At 34.0% G+C, this 20,471-nt stretch overlaps 1 protein-coding gene across 6 annotated transcripts in view; it reads left to right on the top strand.

The window, feature by feature from the left end:
* LOC150095552 (uncharacterized) overlaps positions 1-20,471 on the top strand; it is a 486,687-nt gene that overhangs the window by 147,488 nt on the left and 318,728 nt on the right. For all 6 annotated transcript variants that reach the window (XM_090410226.1, XM_090410229.1, XM_090410228.1 and 3 more), the window contains exon 8: positions 2,487-2,532. In XM_090410226.1, the coding sequence (XP_090266352.1) occupies positions 2,487-2,532 (46 nt within the window). The remainder of the gene's footprint in view (positions 1-2,486; positions 2,533-20,471) is intronic.

Here is a 20,471-nt window from a genome sequence, read left to right as displayed (position 1 = left end):
GCCAACTGCGTCTTCATGTTTTACTTTTTTTTTTTCTTCGAGCTCTTTATTGTCATCATCGTCTTCTAATTCATTCTGTAGCATCATATTTATAATTTCGGCATCTGATTTGATTTTGAATTCACTTTTGTTCTACCTGTAATACATTCCGTAACATCTGTTTGTGAAATTTTAATATCTGGATTTATATTTTTAACCAAATTATGCACGTTTTGAATTTCCTCTTTTTGTGTATCACCATCGTTCTACTGTACTGTAATAATAATAGTTAAAATAATAATTATTAAAAAAAAATAATAATACACAAAATAATAATACGTAATAAATAAAACTTTTTTCTTTCCAACCGCAGTTCGGATTACTGGAAGGTTCAGACTAAAGAGGTTCGGACTAGCGAGATACCACTGTATATGCTATTGTTGTGTCATACATCCTGGCTCTGAATCCGCCATCTTGTTAGAACGTAGTTCTTATTTAAATTATCTGTTTTTTATTATCTTAATTAATTGTTGGTTGATTACTAATCCAAATATAGAGAAATTTATTTATCCTGTGCCACCCTATATTCAGATTAGTCTATATAATATGGTGGAATCAATCATCAACTAACTTTAGCAATCTCACTTTTCTACAGGCTGAGTTTAAAATTAATATTTAAGGCTTCCACAAGGTCCAATAAACTTTATGAGCGGTGCAATGAAGAAAAATTAGGCAAACAACAAATTGAATCCAATAAAATAAACATTTAATACAGGGTTATAGAATATGTACATTTAAGTAAAACTTTAAAAACAAGATAATGCAAATCAGCTTAGTCCAAATACTCATAACAAACATAAAACATTAGACATGCACATTCAGCTGTCAATACTATATTCATCCGAATAATTGAAGATGGTCCACACAGTTCAATGTTACAGAATCTCACAGAAATTATTCTTAAAGTAGAATTCTCTAATTCTCTCTTAGTCAACTAACACTTAATTTAATTATGAGGCAGTTATCACTTCAAGGGGGGGAACACTATATAGCTCCATACTTCGGCTATTTTTAGTAGAACGCCACAGTTAATGTTAAGATATATTAGGCGGAGCTAACTCTTATATCTTCATGCTGAAATATAAGAAAAACGGACTGCTCTTACTGGGTTACATCTTTTACATATTGGATTCACTATGGGCACACTTAAAACTTTAGTTAACTATCACTCTGAAGCAACACTATTCAAAAGAAATCTTCACTATAATAACTGAAATGCTAAACATAGAGCTTCATAAGTCATGACACACTCGTATTTATTACTATGCATTAAATTCAGCCTTGCACTGTTCTTCTTCAAAACAACTGAAATTCGTCATAATTTTAGAATTCCGTAGAAATATTCCGAATTGCCTATTAATTTCCCGGTCCTTTCATAATCTATTTACGGCATTTCCAAATCCCCATTACTGCCACTCCTTACTTCACTCCTTGCTGTCCTTAAGCTTTCTCCCCTGTTTACCTTCATTCTCCAATTAAATAAGCTCATTATTCCTGCCAAAATCTGGTTCTAGCTAGTTCAGCTTATATCAACTTCATCTCCCTTTGAATACCGTAGCTCACGCTCCACGCATGCGCTATCTAAAATTAACTCTGTTTCCTTGACAACAGCCAATCAAATCCAATCAGAAGAATTGCATAAAATTACCTTCTCTTTCAGTAATGATAAATAAAAAAAAATATCATAGTTCACATAGGGTACATTAAACTTACATATATACATTCTCTTTCAGAAATACAAATAATGAAATAATCCATAGTTCACATAAATCACATTCAATCATAATAAACACAAATTCTATAACATACATGCACAGCTTATAATATTATTATATAATAAAGTAAATTAAAAGAATATTTTTATACAGAGCCTTTTTATTACTATTACATTACTTAAGATTATATTATTAAATAATAATAAACAAAATTCAAGGCAATTATATGAATAACACACTATAAGCAAGAGACAAACAATAAACAATATTTACAAGTCTTGCCTTTGACATGGAGGATTATGTTGGATTCTGAAAGAAGTATTAACAATTTTCATTTCTCTTCATTTAGAATCCAACACTATAATGAGACAGAGTAAAAGGGAGAGAGAGAGAGATAAAACCTAGATGGAGATGCTCATATATAATAATAATCATGAGTGCCACTAGCTTACAAAATCAAATTATTATAGTAGTATGTTTAATGAAATTTTTTGTGGTATTTAATTATTTTTTTGTTTTAACTGTAGTATTATCTTAATTATTTATTAAGATAAATATTAATTATTTATCTTAATAAATAATTAATATCTTAATTATTTATTAAGATATTAATCTTAATAAATAATTAAGATTAATTATTTATTAATCTTAAAAATTATAAGATTAATATAAATTAATCTTATAATTTTTCTTGAATATGTATTTTAACTTTTTTTCCCCCACATAAAACAGATATTCTTGATCGCTCTAAATTTTCTTCAAGACTTTCACATGACAGGTATTATTTTTTTTTTCAAATTTATTCAAGTATTGTGCACTTTAGTATTGTGTGGAATCAATTGTAAATGTATTATCATTTATGATTCTGTCTTGATCTTTTTACTACTATGATGGTCTAATTCTAAAAAATATCAGTTTTATAAGTGAAAATATTCTGACTGAACTTAATATTGAGTTTTGTAATAAAAATTGTATTCTAGTTTTAACAAATACACAGCTTCTGTAGACATTTTCTAGTGACAACACTGTTTAGTTGGAAAAAACTGCATTCAAATCTCATACATACACAAGTGTTTTCATACAAAACAGACAAATCACATGGAGATATATGCACAGACATAGCTGACTCTGAAGATAGACTTAACTGTTCTGTTGTCAACAAATTAGGTTTTATATAAAAAAAAAAAAAGCAAGTGCTTGGCCATAATGCATGTCTTTGGACCTAATAAATAGTGCAATGATTATGATGAGATTTTGGAAGAGGCAGTGAAGCAAAGCTTTTTTTAAAAAGAATTATTTTTTATTTTATTTCATTCAGTAAAACCTTAAAGATGGTTGATGTTTACTAGGATGTTAATTTAGACAAGAAAATGTCAATAAAATCATAATAATAATAATCATATGTAAGTAATCTACTAAATATGGAGGGGGGGGAGATAAATACAGCAAGTTTCATAATTTCAAACATTGTGACCAGAGCTTGCAGATATCAAGTGAGAATAATCAGATGCCATGATGTGAGACAAATGGCAGACATGGTTAATTGTTATGGTTACATAGTTACAAAGTTTTATTTTATTTTATTTTTTTTGTGAATTTCACTTAGAGGTTGTGATCAGTATTAGTACCATTGGAGGGCCGAGAGCAAGAGTAATAAATGGTGGAGTGGAATCTAGAAAAATGAGAGTGACTGGTGGAGTGACTCTAGGTTCTGTACTAGGCCACTACCCTTTAATTTGTTTATTAATGACTTAGAGGGAGAGAGGAATTTAAGGGGCGAGGAATATTCATTTGTTTGGTGATGATGTAAAACTGGGAAGGGCAGTAGTTGATAAAGATGATGAAGATAACCTGCAGGATGATTTAAATAAATTGCCATTGTGGGCAATGATAGTAGTTGTCAATTTGATGTTGCAAAACATAAGGTTGTGTACTTTGGAATGAAAAGATTACATATTCTATATCATATTGATTATACTGGATTGCAGGAAATTGATGAGGATAGCGATTTGAGGGTAGGTTGGACATAGAATTGAAGTTCAGAAAGCATATTGCAAAAATTTACAAAATAGTACAAATGATTTCTTGGATGTTGAAAAACACACTAACAAGTAAAGATAGGGAGGTTATTGTTTTTCTTTATAAGGCTATGATTTGTCTGCATATTGACTACTGTGCATAATACAGTATATGATCACTTGTGTCTATTGGAGATCAGGATAGTTGGGCAGGGTTCAGAGACAAGTAACCAAGCTGGTGACTGGTCTGTGGAATGCTCCCTGTAAGGATAGATTGAAGGTATATGGGTTGAAAAGTTTAGTCGATAGGTGGAAAAGAGTGGGACATGATAGAAACTGCAAGTTATTAAAGGAGTTCTATAAGATGGACATAAAAGAGATTTTTCGATATATGACAAAGAAAGAGAGAGAACAAGGTGGTCATCTGTGGCAGTTATGTAGAATACAGTTAGTAAGGGTGTGCAGACTAGATTTTTTGCTTGGAGAGTGGTGAATGATTGGAATGGATTGCCAGAGGTAGTTGTGATATCTCAATGGTGAATAGTTTGAGGAGAGGTATGTCAGCTATTTTTTTGAATACTGGTTAATGTGGGACTCCCAACGAGTCGCCTGACTCGTATGCAGGCTCATTCTCATGTATTAAATCTAAAGGACTGAAATTAAAACTAATTAAATAAATTAAAATATAACAGATAAATTTATTTAATACAATTGAGGATAACAATTTCCCAAACTTTTGGAATAGGATACAGTCATTCCGATTAAGATTAGGCTTCAGCACTTTCTTTATATAAATGTTTATGTTTATATGTGGATTTATGTAGCTGTTTAGCATTTTGCCATTGGATCCTGTTGTTAGCGTTTTCAATTCCATGTTGTGCAAGGCCAGATTTGTGAGGTTCAATAAGACAGATATAGTCTTGATGTTCAGAGATAACGTTATTATAGAGCTTCCTGTTTGCCCATAGTAAGACAAATTACACGAACATAGTACTTCGTATACCCCAGGTAGCATCATTGGTGAGAGTTTGTCTTTTGGAGAGGGTAGCAAGTTATGAATTTAGTTGATGGGTTTATAGGTAGCAATGAGTTGATATTTTTTCATAATTTTTGCCACACATTCAGAGATGCTGTTAATATATGGTATAGGAGTCCGGTGAGCTTTTTCTTGTCTGGGTTGATTTGTAGGAGAGTGGTTAATTATTTGTTGGGTTATTATTGGATTATATCCATTTAGTAAGGCTGTTTTTTTGATAATTTCCAATTCTTGTTTTAGAGATTCTTCAGAACAAATCTTGTGTGTTCTGGATACTAAAGATTTTATGGCGCTATATTTTTGAGATGGATTGTGAGCTGACATATTGCAGATATAACGATCTGAAAAAGTTGATTTTCGTAAACAGAAGTGGAAATGGATCCATCTTGTTTATGCTGTATGTGTACATCAAGAAATGAAATACCTTTTGATGATTCTTTTTCTAGTGTGAACTTAGTATGAGGATGAAGGGTGTTGATTTTTTGTAGAAATAAGTAGAGTTCTGGTTCTATATGACTCAAAACTGAAAAGACATCATCAACATAATGTAGCCAAATTGTTGGTTTTAGGTCGAGCGAAAATTATTTCTTCTATGTGTTGATGAAAAAAGTTGGCTAAGTTAGGTGATAAGGGTGAGATCATTGCTATTCCTTCCTGTTGTTTATATATTTTATCTTTCCATGTGAAGTAACCTCTTGTAATTGCAAATTTGAATAATTTCGCTATGTCTGATGGAAATTTTTGGTTTAAAAATTCTGTCTCTTTGTGAGGGATATTAGTGATTGAAAAGTTATTTACTGTGGTATACCTGTTATTCTATAGTTATGGATATGTTAACTGTTGCAGGAAATGCAAAGTTTCATCAGATTGATCAAAAGTAAGGTTACATTTAAATTAAGAAAAGATAGGGATGATGTGGAAATTGTATAGGAATAAACCTGTTAAATACAGAATATATGCAATAAAATTTTGAATAAAATACTGAAGAAATTGAAGAAAACCCTGATTGAATTCAGCCAGAGAGGCATGTGTTGAGGTTGTTTGCAAGGATAAAAAAATCAGAACTCCCTGGTGGACACAGGAAGTTAAAGAGACAGTGAAGGAAAAGAAGAAAGCATATCAAAAGTTCCTGGCAAATAAGTCAGCTTTTACTCTTACAGAATACAGAGACAAATGTAAGAAAGCTAAACAGTGTGTAAAACTAGCTAAACAAAAGTCATGGGAGGACTTTGGCAAGAATATAGAAAATAAATATCAAGAAGGTGGCAAAATATTCTGGAGGTTGTTGAAGAAGCTTAGGAATGGAGGAAAGAGTGCTGTAAAAGGAGTTAGAGATGATAAAGGTGACATGAAAACAGGAGAAAAAGATATCCTTGAAGTATGGAGTAATTATTACTTCAAAAAATTGCTAAATGAAACAAGCAGTGATAGAACAGTGGTAAAAAACACTCAACAGGCATACAGTCATGAATACATATCCATACTTGAAGAAGTAGAAAAAGCCATCAAATGCTTGAAATGTGGAAAGGCTGCGATGATATTCGACTGGAAATGCTGAAGTATCGTGGTTTAAAAGTCTTTTAGTGGTGGCTGCACTGCATAGTTCAAAAGGCCTTGACAGAGGAACGAATTCCCGATGATTGGAGTAGAGCTCTCATAGTACCCATATATAAAAAGGGAAATAAAACTGAATGTGAGAATTACAGAGGTATTTCCCTACTGAGTGTTCCTGGTAAAATTTATGCTAGTATACTTGAGAAACGGTTGAGAAGAATTGTGGAAGAAAAGCTTGGTGAAGAACAAGTTGGATTCAGGCCAAATAGAGGCTGTTAGGATCAGATCTTCACTTTACGACAAATAGTTGAGAAAGCATGGGAATTTAACAAAGATCTGCAAGTTTTGTCGATCTGGAAAACGCATATGACAGGGTGCCAAGAGAGAAGCTATTCAATATGCTACAGTTATATGGTGTCAATGGGGCATTATATCAAGCAATACTTAGTCTTTATTTGAGTTGTAAGTCAGCAGTTAGAATTGAAGGAAGTACAGGAAGATGGTTTAATGTTAAATCTGGTGTGAGACAAGGATGTACATTATCCCCTCTGTTATTCATTATCTATATGGATCACATTATGAAGGAAAGTTGTATTAAACATGATATCAGAATTGGAGATGTTAATGTCAGCTCTTTGCTTTATGCGGACGATGTTATACTTCTAAATAAATCCGCTACAAGTTTGCAAGATTCCCTGACTAAATTGAATAATTATTGTAATAGATATGGTGTGTAGGTCAGCAATAAAAAGACAAAGACAATGAAAATAGGTAGAATCGTTGAAAATGTCAACTGCGTTGTGAACGAAGAACCTGTGGAACAAGTAAACATTTCAGCTACTTAGGCACGATTTTTAGTGAAGATGATAAATTAAATATTGAAATAGACAATCGAATCAACAAAGCTGGTATGGCAGGAAGTCAATTGAATAAATTCATATGGAATAAGAGAGAAATTAGTCAGAACACTAAATTAGCTGTATACAAGATGGTGTTCAAACCAGTTTTAACTTATGGATCTGAGAGCTGCGTCAGAAGTAAAACACTTGACCAAAGACTAGAGACCGCAGATATGATGGTCCTGAGAAAGAGTAGAGGTGTGAACAGATGGCATCGATGGCAATATCGTATTAAAAACCAGGATATTAGGGAAGAACTTGACATCGTCAGCATCCAGGAATGCGTTAGCAGAGCTAATCTCAGGTAGTATGGTCACTTAAACAGAATGAGCGAGGGAAGATTAGTAAAACAAGTGTTCTCTGCCAGGTTTGCAGGAAAACAACCAGAGGAAGACCAAGATATATGTGGATTGATATGGTACAAAGTGCCTTAGACGATAGAAATATAAGATTTGATAATGTTGAAGTCTTGACAAGTAACAGACTGATTTGGAAGAAAATTGTAGATAGGAAGTTAGTAATGGTGTAAAATTTTCATGTGGTACTATCATATCCTGTACATACCTTGAGGGTACATTTCAGGAAATTGATGATAATGATAAAATAATGCAAACAGCCTACTCATAGAAGAACAAAATGGTTTCAGATTGGAACATCATATATAGATATGATGAAACATCATTATATCTGTTTTTAAAAAAATTGAAAAAAAGAGGATAATTTAATTTGTTGATAAAGGAAAATTATGGAATATAATGAAAAAACAAGGATATCCATTATATTTAGTATAAGCCATACAGAGTTTGCATAAAGACCCAAAAATAAAGTTACAATTGGTAATAAATTTACAGAAGAAATTGAAATTAATCAAGTTGTAAAACAGGGATATAGTTTGTCTTTAACTGTATTCATTATATACAGGAATACCTCGATTATCGCGGTTATTGTTGCCACGAAAAATACCACAGTAATTGAATCCGCAATAATCGGGATAAATAATGCGTGTAAAATGGGTGATCAATGCCAAGTATTTTTCAAATCTATTAATTAAATTTTATATATCAAGTAAAAAAGAAATGTGTTAAACATGTTAAGAAAAACAAGATTATTCTTTAATCTTTATTTATATATAAGGAGTACATAGAATTATTCTTTCTTGGATAAAAATTGGTGTAGAGTTGTCTGGTGGAATTTTTTTCTTTCTTTTTTCTTCGTATAAAACTCGGTAGCAACAGATGAATTTTTCAATTTCCTGACGAAGTTTCAGTGATCGCTCGAGATTAGGATCGCCGTTCAAGATTTTTTGTTTAAAATTCTCAGCAATTCTAAACATTTTGTCCATTTCTTTGAGAGTAAATTCCTTCGGTGCCAAGTCAATTTGTTCGTCATCATCGATTTGAGCATCGTAAGCATGTTCTCTCTCGAGGTTAATTAGGTTTTCATCATCCAGCTCCTTATCATGTGATTGAAGCAGGTCCTGAACATCACCCTTTTCAATTTCTTTTAGCCCTAAATCGAAGCCCTAGAGTTTGCAGTGTGGTCTAAAATATGGTGAACAGTTGATTCATTTAGACCGTACTCTCTTGCAATTTTGGCTTTGGTTATGCCTGCTTCATAATTATTTATCATATGCAACTTATCTTCTAAGCTGATCACTCTACGTTTCTTCTTGATAGCTGTAGACATGAAATCATCCTTGTTTCTTTTAGCATTCATTGTAGGTGTAAATAACAAGATAAATAAATATCCACATGTACTTCAGGCAAGGGCAGATAGTTACTGGTAAGTGGTGAGAAGGCACCGTCAGATAAAAATGAAGCACTACAAGAGAGCGTTACCTGGAGAGTGGTGACTCGAACTGGTTGTATATGTAGTGGGCTACATCTCGCGAGCGCGATAATTCGAATTTGGTGTGCACTAATTGGAATTTTGACATCAAATTATAAACCGCGATAAATCGAGAATCGCGATGATCGAAGCCGCGATAATCGAGGTATTCCTGTATATGCCCGTGTGTGGCATGACTGCTTTAATCGGTGGCTAGACATGTTTTTTAAAAATTAAATGACTGGATACCGAGGGATAAAAGTAAAATATAGTTTATTAGCCCAACTAGTTTCGTCTTTTAACAGACTTCTTCAGGTGCATAAAAAAAGAGAAAACCAAGCAAAAAACTTGAAGGAATAAACACCAAACAAGACGTTAGCATACACATTTCATTATTAAAAACGTTGGCATTTGGATATTTAAAACTGTTCTCTGGATAACCTCATTGTTGGGCGTGGGCATGCATTCAGAATCTCGTGAACGCCAAAGTTGAATAGGTAGCACAATGACAGTCTGATAGGTTATAACTATGGTTGTTATTAAGATGTATAAGATTAAGGATGATTTCTTTAGATTCCATCATCCTTCTTTCTAATTTGTCGTAGCAAAGAAAGATATTATTTGATCTATCCCATAGAACTGAATGGATTAGGTTTTCTTCATTAATATTAGCAGAAAACAGAATGTGGTTTTGCCAGAGCACCAGCCCATGTTCTGTCATATGTAATGTCCCTTTTGTGTTCTTCAATACGTAGCTCAATGGACTTCTCAGTCTGGCCAAAATATTGTTTTTCATAGTTACACCAGATCTGGTAGATGCTGGGATATTCAAGTTGTCATGCCTTGGCTTAGATCGGCTCAGTAAGGAATGGAGTTTAGGAAGGGGAGTGACTAACATCTTGATGTTGTATTTCTTAAGAACTTTGGCCAATTTGGGTGAAACAGAGCTGATATATGGTAGAGAAATATGACCGTTTATACTATTGGTGTTCACTATGGCGTGGGAGAAGATTTAAAAGTAATTTATTAATTGTTTTCTTGAAATAACCATTCTTTTGGAAGGTAGTACGAAGAAATTTACGCTCCTTATTAATCTCCTCCTCTTCACAAAGAAGGGAACGAGCACGATTTCCTAGCGTCGAGATGATTCCAAGTTTTTGAGGTGGATAATGGTGGGACTGAGTGTGGAGATATCTGTTTGTATGAGTCGGTTTCCTGTAAATTGAGATTTTTAATTTTTCAGAGATGTGAGTGAGTTTAAAAAAGGAAGAGAACCATTAACTTCTAATTCAGCAGTGAACTTTATGTTTGGGTGTTGAATTAGAAGTTAATGGTTGTCAAAGCTTCAGGTGATCAAGGAAGTTCTGAAGAGATTCATGGCCGTGGCTCCAAATTAAAAAAAATGTCATCAGTATATCTTTTCCATATTCTTGGTTTTAAAGGAAAAGAGGAGATAGTCTTTTCTTCAAAATATTCTAGATAAATGTTTGCTAGAATAGGCGATAATGGGTTACCCATGGTTAGACCAGAATTTTGTTTGCAGATAGTATCTTTAAACTTGATATTGCCAGAATGAATATAGTGATTAATAAGGACATGACCTTTTTTTGATAATTTTTCTTTTAGTAGTAAGAGAACTACTTCTTCTGTGGGTACATTAGTAAAGAAGGATACTATATCAAAGCTGGCCATGATTTCTTCTTTAATGGAATATCTTTTATACTTGAGACAAATCTACCGAATTTTTAATAAACGATGAGGACATGCCGGAAAAACATTTAAGTAATTTTGCTAAGTATTTTGAACGGTTATAAGTGGGTGAGTCGATTCCTTCTACAATTGGTCGTAGTGGAGTGTTCTCTTTATGTATTTTAGGTAATCAATGACAGAATTTCCAAGGAACATTTGTCTGTCTCTACGGATGAAGGGATCGAAGAGATAGACAAATGTTCCATGGAAATTCTGTCGTTGTTCTTAGAAGGTTGTTAGTACGATTATGGAGTTCACGGGTATCTTCCCTTTCAAGGACTGAGAAGTGTCTGGTCATAGTAAGTCCAACATTTTGTTGTCATAATCTTCAATATTTAGCACCACTGTAGCATTACCTTTATCAGCTGGAAGGATTATTATATCTTTGTTCTTTTGTAGGTTTTTAATAGCTAGACGTTCTGATGGAGAGATGTTGTCAGCAGGGGGTTTGGCGTTGTTGATAATGAAAATAGATTCTAGTTAATAGATGGAGTAGGTTTGCTTCTTGTGTACGAAGGAAGTGGGGGGGTGGGTTTCAATTTTAGTAAGTAATACTTTCCTTAGGGATGGCTTTCGGAGATAACATGAAATTAAATCCCTTAGTGAGGATATTCATCTCAGCATTAGAAAGGTTATAACTTGATTTGTTAATTCATTTGAAAAATTATGGACTTTACAACCGTGTTATAAATAACTCTTAATTTCCCGACGTTTCGATCTTCATATTACGATCATCATCTGGAGCATATACAAATATACAGGACAAGCTGAGTTACATTACATACAGTAAGCTAGAGAAACAATGATTTGATCACAGGTTATTCTACTGGCATGACCTAGTGAAAAAAAAAAAATAATAAATTATTTAGAAACTACATCAAGCTAAATTCTATTTATGATAACATGAATAAACATTCTTTCTTACGGATAGTTTTATTTCAGTAACAATGATTTCCTATTTTTAGCATTACAATTCTTATTTTTGATTTAGGATCCTGGATTATCTACAGTCCTGTTTATAGTTATTCTTAGAGAGGAAGGTTTTGTGGGCCGAATATGTGCCTTCCATATGTTTGGGATTTTTAGACCATCATTATTGTTCAGATTGGGGTGGTTGATAATAATCTCACAGGCTTCCTTAAATTTGTATTCATACCATGTTTTGGTGTGATGTAGGCAACTAGTGCTTTTCAAGTCAATTCTATGTAAGGTGTTCAGGGCAGGATCAGAAAGACCAGCTTCACCATAATTATTATATTTAATGTGTCATTTATGTTCTTTTTGTCTGATAGGAATTGTGTGTCCTGTTTCCCCTATATATGGTATGTTACAGGTACAATAAATACGGTATACTCCAGGGTGGGCCAGCAGAGGGAGTGGGTCTTTGGATGAGTTGAGTAAGCTTTTTGATTTTACAGGAGGTTTAAAGGTGGCTTTGAGGTTGTATTTTTGTAGTATGCTGTTTATTTTATCTGATGTCCTTTTAATGTAAGGAATGGATATAGTTTTATTGTAGTCTGGTTTGTCTTTGTTTTTTATTGAGGTCTTGTAGAGAATTTTGTTAATAATGTTCAGGGCATGATCAGAAAGGCCAGCTTCACCATAATTATTATATTTAATGTGTCGTTTATGTTCTTTTTGTCTGATAAGAATTGTGCGTCCTGTTTTCTCTCTCTCTCTCTCTCTCTATATATATATATAATATGGGCCAGTGGAGGAAGTGGGTCTTTGGATGAGATGAGTCAGCTTTTTAATTTTGCAGAGGTTTAAAGGTTGCTTTGAGGTTGTATTTTTGTAGTATTCTGTTTATTTTATCTGATGTCCCTTTAATGTAAGGCATGGTTATAGTTTTATTGTAGTCTGGTTTGTCTTTGTTTCTTATTGAGGTCTTGTAGAAGATTTTGTTAATAGTGTTTTGACTGTAACCATTTTAAAGCTTACTCAACTCATCCAAACACCCACTCCCTCTGCTGGCTCAGCCTGGAGTATACCATATTTATTGCACCTGTAACATACCATATATAGGGGAAACAGAACGCACAATTCCTATCAGACAAAATGAACATAAACGAGACATTAAATATAATAATTATGAAGCTGCCCTTTCTGATCATGCCCTGAACTGAACACCTTACATCGAATTGACTGAAAAAGCACTAGTTGTCTACATCACACCAAAACATGGTATGAATGCAAATCTAAGGAAGCCTGTGAGATTATTATCAACCCCAATCTGAACAATAATGATGGTCTAAAAATCCCAAACATTTGGAAGGCACATATTCGGCCCACGAAACCTTCCTCTCTAAGAATAGCTATGAACAGGACTGTAGATAATCCAGGATCCTAAATCAAAAATAAGAATTGTAATGCTGAAATAAAACTATCTGTAAGAAAGAATGTTTATTCATGTTATCATAAATAGAATTTAGCTTGATGTATTGCGTTGTTGCAAATGAAATGGCCATTGAATGACTGTCAGGTTTCTACGGGTTGCTGAAGAAAGCAAGTGCTGAAGTATATGCAGATTTTTTATGTCATGGACAGCGTCACACGTGGGTGATGCAATTGTAGTATTTGTTTTGTTCAACGAACATTAAACATTGAATACTACTGACATCAAGTCAATCATAGAACCCAGTCAATTAAGGTTGCTATACCTTTACAAGTTCAAATTGGGAAATTCTGCAGTGGCTGCAGTAAAAAACATCAATAAAGCATTCGGTGGAGGAACAACTAATGGGAGATCCACTCGCCATTGGTTTGCCAAATTTCACTCAGGAGATTTGAGGCTACAAAACGAACCCCATGGTCATCGTCCTTCCTCCATTGATTTGAATGAATTAAAGGATTTAATGGAATCAGATCCACGACAAACTGTACGAGAGATCACCCAGACACTAAATGTACACTTCTCAACTGTTTCACAGCACTTGGCAATAATAGTATATAGTTATCCTTCCTGCAACGAATTGTGATTATGGATGAGAAGTGGATATTCTATGACAATCGTATATGTTCATCGCAGTGGTTGGGAGTGAAAGACACTCCAGGAAGGACTCCAAAGGCACCTCTGCATCCAATGAAGATGTTTACTATATGGTGGTCTTCTGCTAGTGTTATTCACTATTCATTTCTTCCACGAGGTGAAACGTTAACGCAGCTTGATATTGTACAGATATGTGGCAAATGCATGACAAGTTGTGCCTTAAGCAACCAGCACTTGTGAATAGACATATCTTATTGCTTCAGGATAACGCCCGACCACATACGGCAGTGTCTACCATAGCAAATCAACAATTTGGGATACAAAATTGTGCCTCATCCTCCATACTCTCCTGACATTTCCCCAACAGATTACCATTTTTTGCCCAAGAAATGTTTTGCCAACGACGTATCAATTTATCGGGCAGTGGAGGACTTCATCACTTCCAGAGACACTGATTTTTACAAATGTGGTATAAATGACCTTGCCACACGTTGCAACAATGCATTAATGCTGCTGGAGATTACTTTGATTAAACAGGTATTCTTCTTCTTTTTATTCTCTTCTTTTTCAATCGTCCTTAAAATCGGCCATTTCATTTGCAACAACCCGATAGTTTCTAAATAATTATTTTTTTATTTTTATGTTTTTATTTTTTTACTAGAGGTCATGCCAGTAGAATAACCTGTGATCAAATCATGTTTCTCTAGCTTACTGTGTGTAATGTAACTCAGCTTGTCCTGTATATTTGTATATGCTCCAGATGATGATCTTAATATGAAGATCGAAACGTCGAGAAATTAAAAGAGTTATTTATAACAGTTGTAAAGTCCATAATTTCTAAAACGAATGCTGATCACTGTGCAACACTAAAAGAAATTGATCTGTTAATAACAATATTTTCCTGACAGAGCTGCGATTTTGATGTAAGTTTTGTTGTTGTTTAAGAGCTTCTAATTTCCTGATTAGTTTTAATTTGTTATTTTGAATTCTTGAAGCTTGATATTCACTTGTCTGTTTAATAATTATCCAAGTTTCATTGTATAGAGAGTGTTGAATGCTATCAGATAAAGAAGCTTTTTTTTGTAAACAGAAAGGCCAAAGTCTGTTTAGTATCATAGATTCTTTCAATGAGAAGCTCCAACTTTGTTCTGTGGTATATTCTTTTAGCACGTTCCATTTTTATATTCTCTTTGAAACACATAAAGCTAGCAAAGATATCATGGAATTTGCAATGCTTTAGAAACACTAACCTGTTGATGTTCAGGCCAATCCTCTATAAAATTTTTTGGAGATCTCTGATGTTTCTATAAGTTGCCTCGTCATAAGGACTAGACATGTGGCATGACTGGTTTACTTGGGGGAGAGACATGTTTTTTAAAAATTATGTGACTGGATACTGAGGGATAAAAGTAAAATATAGTTCATTAGCACAACTAGTTTCTTCTTTTAACAGACGTAAAAGAAACGTTAGCATACACAGCTCAGTATTAAAAGCATTGGCATTTGAATATTTAAAACTGTTCTCTGGATAACCTCATTTTTTGGCGCGCGGATGTGTTCAGAATCTCATGAACGCTAAAGTTGGATAGTCAGCACAATGACAGTCTGATAGGTTATAACTAAGGTTGTTATTAAGATGTATAGGATTAAGGATGATTTCTTTAGATTGATTCCTTTCTAGTTTGTCATAGCAATGAAAGATATTATTTGATCTGTCACATAGAACTGAATGGATTAGGTTTTCTTCATTCAACACTCTCTAGACATTGCGATTTTGACGTAAGTAATTTTTCTTGTTGTTGTTTAAAAGCTTTGAATTTCCTAATTAGTTTAATTTGTTGTTATTTTGAATTCTTGAAGCTTGAGATTTGCTTGTCTCTTTAATAATTATCCAAGTTTCATTGTCTAGAGAGTGTTGAATGAAGAAAACCTAATCCATTCAGTTTTATGGATTAGGGACCTAAGCTAATTCATTAAGTTCTGTGGGACAGTTCAAATAATATCTTTTGTTGCTACGACGAACTAGAAAGAAGGATAATGGAATCTAAAGAAATCATCCTTAATCTTATACATCTTAATAACAATCTTAGTTATAACCTATCAGACTGTCATTGTGCTGCTATCCAACTTTGGCATTCAGGAGATTCTGAATGCATGAGCATGCCCAACAATGAGGTTATCCAAAGAACAGCTTTAAGTATCTAAACACCAACGCTTTAATACTGAACTGTTATGCTAAAGTTTTGTTTAGTGTTTATTCCTAAAAGTTTTTTTGCTTGGTTTTCTCTTTTTTTATGGACCTAAAGGAGTATGTTAAAAGACAAAACTATTTGTGCTAATAAATTATATTTTACTTTTATCCTTTGGTATCCAGTCATTTAATTTTTAAAAAACATATGTATTCTCTGGGGGCTCCACTCCCCCTGGTGCCCAATCCCCTGAGTTTCGGGTCAGTAAGCTGGTAAGACAAAAAACATGACATAAAAATGTTTCAAATTTTGGCTTATCTTTTTATATATATTGATCAAAATAAGAAACTTTCAAAAACAACAATAAAACAAGGTATCCAGTTAACCAGAAGAACTCTTATCAATACAATGTTGTATGCTGACGATTAGATTATATAGACAGTGAAGGTGACCTTTAAAAATCAGTTTATGAATTAAATAAAATAAGCCAACAATAGAACTTCAGATGATTTTGCAAAAGAAAACAAAAATCATGGTATTTAAAGGTCAAAATTATGTTCAATCATAAATAGTCATAGAAGATAAAATAATAGAACAGGTGACACTTTAATTATTTAGGTTTTATGATAATATCTACAAGACAACAATATATGTGAAAAATAAGTAAATAAATTTCAGAAAATATGTGGAACAATTAAAAGGATACTCAATAAAAAAAACAGAAACCCAACTGAAAGTTTATAAAGTAATTGCCACTCCCACTCTACTGAGAAATATAGACTGGTAAATGGAAAGATCAAAGTAAAATACAGGCAGCAGAAACGAGATATCTAAGGATGCACAAAACTACCTCATGTAAAATTAGGAAGACAAGAGAAAAGTATTTACAATTTAAACGAAAAGATAAAGGAATATAGAGAGTAATGGAAAAAACATTTATGTAAGATGGAAGGATGTCAGCTACCAAAAAAAAATTTATAAATATACACCAAGAGGAAAGCTGGTCTTCCTCTTATTCAACATGAATTTCTTCATGAAATTCATGAGGAAATTTTTTTTTTCCCTAAGGAAAAAAAAAAGAGTGAAAGGCAAATGTGAAAGAAAAGAAAGTGAGAGCAAATGTGAGTGAGAGAAAAGTAAGTGAGAGTGATTAGGCAAATGCCTAATCCTTGATGAGAAACATTAGAAATTTATGATTATCCACACCCTATTATATTTAATTATTAATTGACTTAAGGAATTCACAACGTACAATAGAATATAAATGAAATTAAACTTTAATATATATTTCCAATATTTCAGCAACGTCACGTTGCCATTTTCAAAGGAACTTACAATAAAGACACCTGCATGTAGGCACTACATACAGTAAATGAGGACGAAGCAGGAAGCCATTGTTTCTCCTAAAAAAAAAAGTCCTGATGGTTCCCCCTATCGGGCTATGTAGGTATTCTTGGCCGTTGGGCTGAAGGTTTCCTGATGTATGTCTCCTAAATTTAGGGCAGTCTCATGCACCCAGATTTGTTGAGGTTTGGCATGTTTCTTAGGGCTGAGGCTGATTCCATGAAAAGTCTTTCAAATTTGAACTTGCTATGGTATATTATTGTGGCTTTCTTCGACCATATTCTGTGACGTGTATCCAGAGCATGGTCTGCAAGACTAGAGTGGCTATATTGGTGAAAACAGATGTAGTCTTTATGTGTTCTGATATTTGCTGCCCAGCATGTTTGGCCAAAGTAGGACAGCTTACAGATGCAAGGGACTTGGTATACACCAGGTAGGTCTAGGGGGAGTGGTTGGTCTTTAGTGGAGCAGATAAGGGATGCCAATTTTCTATATGGTCTGTAACAAGAACTCAAGTCATGTTTTTTTAAGATTTTGGTAATTTTTTCCGAGGTGCCTGAGATGTAGGGAATGGATTTAGAGTAATCCTTGTTGTGAAGGGGGAGGGTTGTGGTTTACTGGTTTCAATATTTTTTGGATTTTTTTTTTGGGGGGGGGAGGGGTAACCATTGGCTGAGAAAGTGTTGAGGATGTGATTTAGTTCAGTAGTTAGGGCATTGTCATTTGAACAGATTAGTTTAGCCCTGTTGTATAGTGTCTTAATAACTCCATATTGTTGTGTGTGTGTGGGGGATTGTTGGTGAATGTATCTGCCTGTATGGGTGGGTTTTCTATAAACAGAGAAAAGCAAGGTTCCATCAGACTGGCGGGTGACTAGTGTGTCTAGGAAAGGGAGGCTGTTGTTTTCCTCTTTTTCCAGGGTGAACTTGATTCTGGGGTGTTGGTTGTTTAAGTGTATTAAGAAGGAGAGGAGTGTGTCAGAGCCATGTGGCCAAATAGCGAACACATCATCAACGTACATAGCGAAGCCATATGGTTGGTTTTTGTGGGGCAGAGTTTAAGGCTTTCTCTTCAAAAGTCTCCATATTATGTTTATTTTTTCATTATGTATTATTTATTTTTTTTTGTGAAACTTGCATATAATGTTAACTCCTTTTCTCGTATCTCTATTTCATAATATAACACTTTACTATCCTGGCTTAATTTCTGAACAAGGTATTGTCAGTGTCGGAGCCCTAAGGAGTGAAAACACTAGGCACATCTCCATACTGATCCTAATTAAGATTATTATCTTAGACTCAGAATAATTAACTAAATACCTAAAGCAACATTTGCCTGTTCACTGCAAATAAAATCACTATATATAAGCAACTCTCTCAGTGAACTTGTAAAGACCATGTGCTTGTTGCAATCTTGCTAGTGGCTATTGTTTAAAACACCTTAGAACATTTGAGGTAGTGATTATTCTATGAAATAGCATTGCCGTTATGATGCATCGACTGGGACTCTGTCAGTGGTTTTTATGATGAGCGAATTCAAAGTAATGATGTTTGCGATAATGACATTGACTATATATATATCACATATATTACAAATGAATTCTCTTATCATGAACTTATACTTTCAAAGCTGGATTATGGGTTTCAAGTCTTTGGTTCTGCAAGGCAGAATAACTTGTGATTGTTGGGTTCTATCTGTCATCAGGATATACGGATAGCTACTGGTGCCTTTCTCACATCACCCACCCAAAGTCTTTATATTGAAACAAATGAACTGTTTCTATCACTTAGACAGAAACAATTTCTCTTAATTATGCCCTCAAAATAAAATCTCTTCCAGATCATCCTACATGGACTAGTCTCTTTTCTTTGTGTTGGGAAGCTCAATATCACACACGTCAGACTGCCATATGTCTTTTTGGTATGCATGTTAAAGAGACTATGCAAGCTGTTGGCATGAATGTTGACAACATATCAGGGTATACGGATAGCTACTGGTGCCTTTCGTACATCACCCACTCAAAGTCTTTATGTTGAAGCAAATGAATTGGCTCTATTACTTAGAGATGGAAACAGTTATCTCTTAATTATGCCCTAAAAATAAAATCTCTCCTGGATCATCCTACATGGAGACTAGTCTCTTTTCTCTGTGTTGGGAAGCTCAATATCAAACGTCAGACTGCCATATGTCTTTTTGGTATGCATGTTAAAGTGACTCTGCAAACTGTTGTCATGAATGTTGACAACATTGCCTACATCAAACATAACAGCATCCCTCCATGGCAGGTTTGCACTCAATACTGCACCCTTTCACTTTGTCAGCTACAGAAGTGTCATACTCCATCATCTGTGTACCTGCAATCGTTTAATGCACACAAATTAGCTCACTCTGATTTCTTGCCCATCTATACTAATGGCTTAAGAACTGATACTTGTACTGCTGTGTTTCCTGATATTACTATCTCCAACCAGATCCCACCTGATTGCAGTAATTATATAGCAGAGTTGCATGCTATTCAGCTTGCACTTGTGCATATAAAAGAAAACTGCTACCAAAGTTGTGTAATTTATATTACACAAATTTATATTACACAGCGTCTCCTATGTATAATCCACATCCAGTGCCTGTATGAGGTGTTATATCTGTTGTACAAAATGAAAATCCTTAATTTTGATGTTCAGTTATGCTGGATTCCTAGCCACATTGGAATTAAGAGAGAGAGAGATGACACTGCAGCTGCTAGATCAGCTCATGCTTTCTCCATGCACTGTTTGACAGTACCATATACAGACTGACAGACAGTTTATAAGATCAAAGCTAATTGCTCAGTGGCAATCATCATGGCAGGGAGCATTGACAAACAAATTATATGATATTAAGCATTGGCATTCTAGTCTCTTTCTAGTCACGTAGAAAGAGAAGAGAGGAAGTTGTTCTTGCTAAAATAAAATGGAAAGAAGCCAAAACTGATGTTTTGGCTTCTTTCTTCTCTTCCAATTCTTGCTCAGATGACCATGGGAAATCACCTCCTTCCTTGCTTAGAACATTGCACCTCTGACAGAAGATCACAGAGACCTTTTGCCAGAAAGATATTAGAAAATCTTGAACAACT

The sequence above is a fragment of the Typopeltis vanoorti genome, chromosome 20, assembly GCF_054136105.1.
Source record: "Typopeltis vanoorti isolate ZY-2024b chromosome 20, IOZ_Tvanoo_1.0, whole genome shotgun sequence".
NCBI lineage: Eukaryota > Metazoa > Arthropoda > Arachnida > Uropygi > Thelyphonidae > Typopeltis > Typopeltis vanoorti.
The sequence above is the reverse complement of the archived record's forward strand: the minus strand, read 5'-3'. Positions and strand labels throughout refer to the sequence as shown.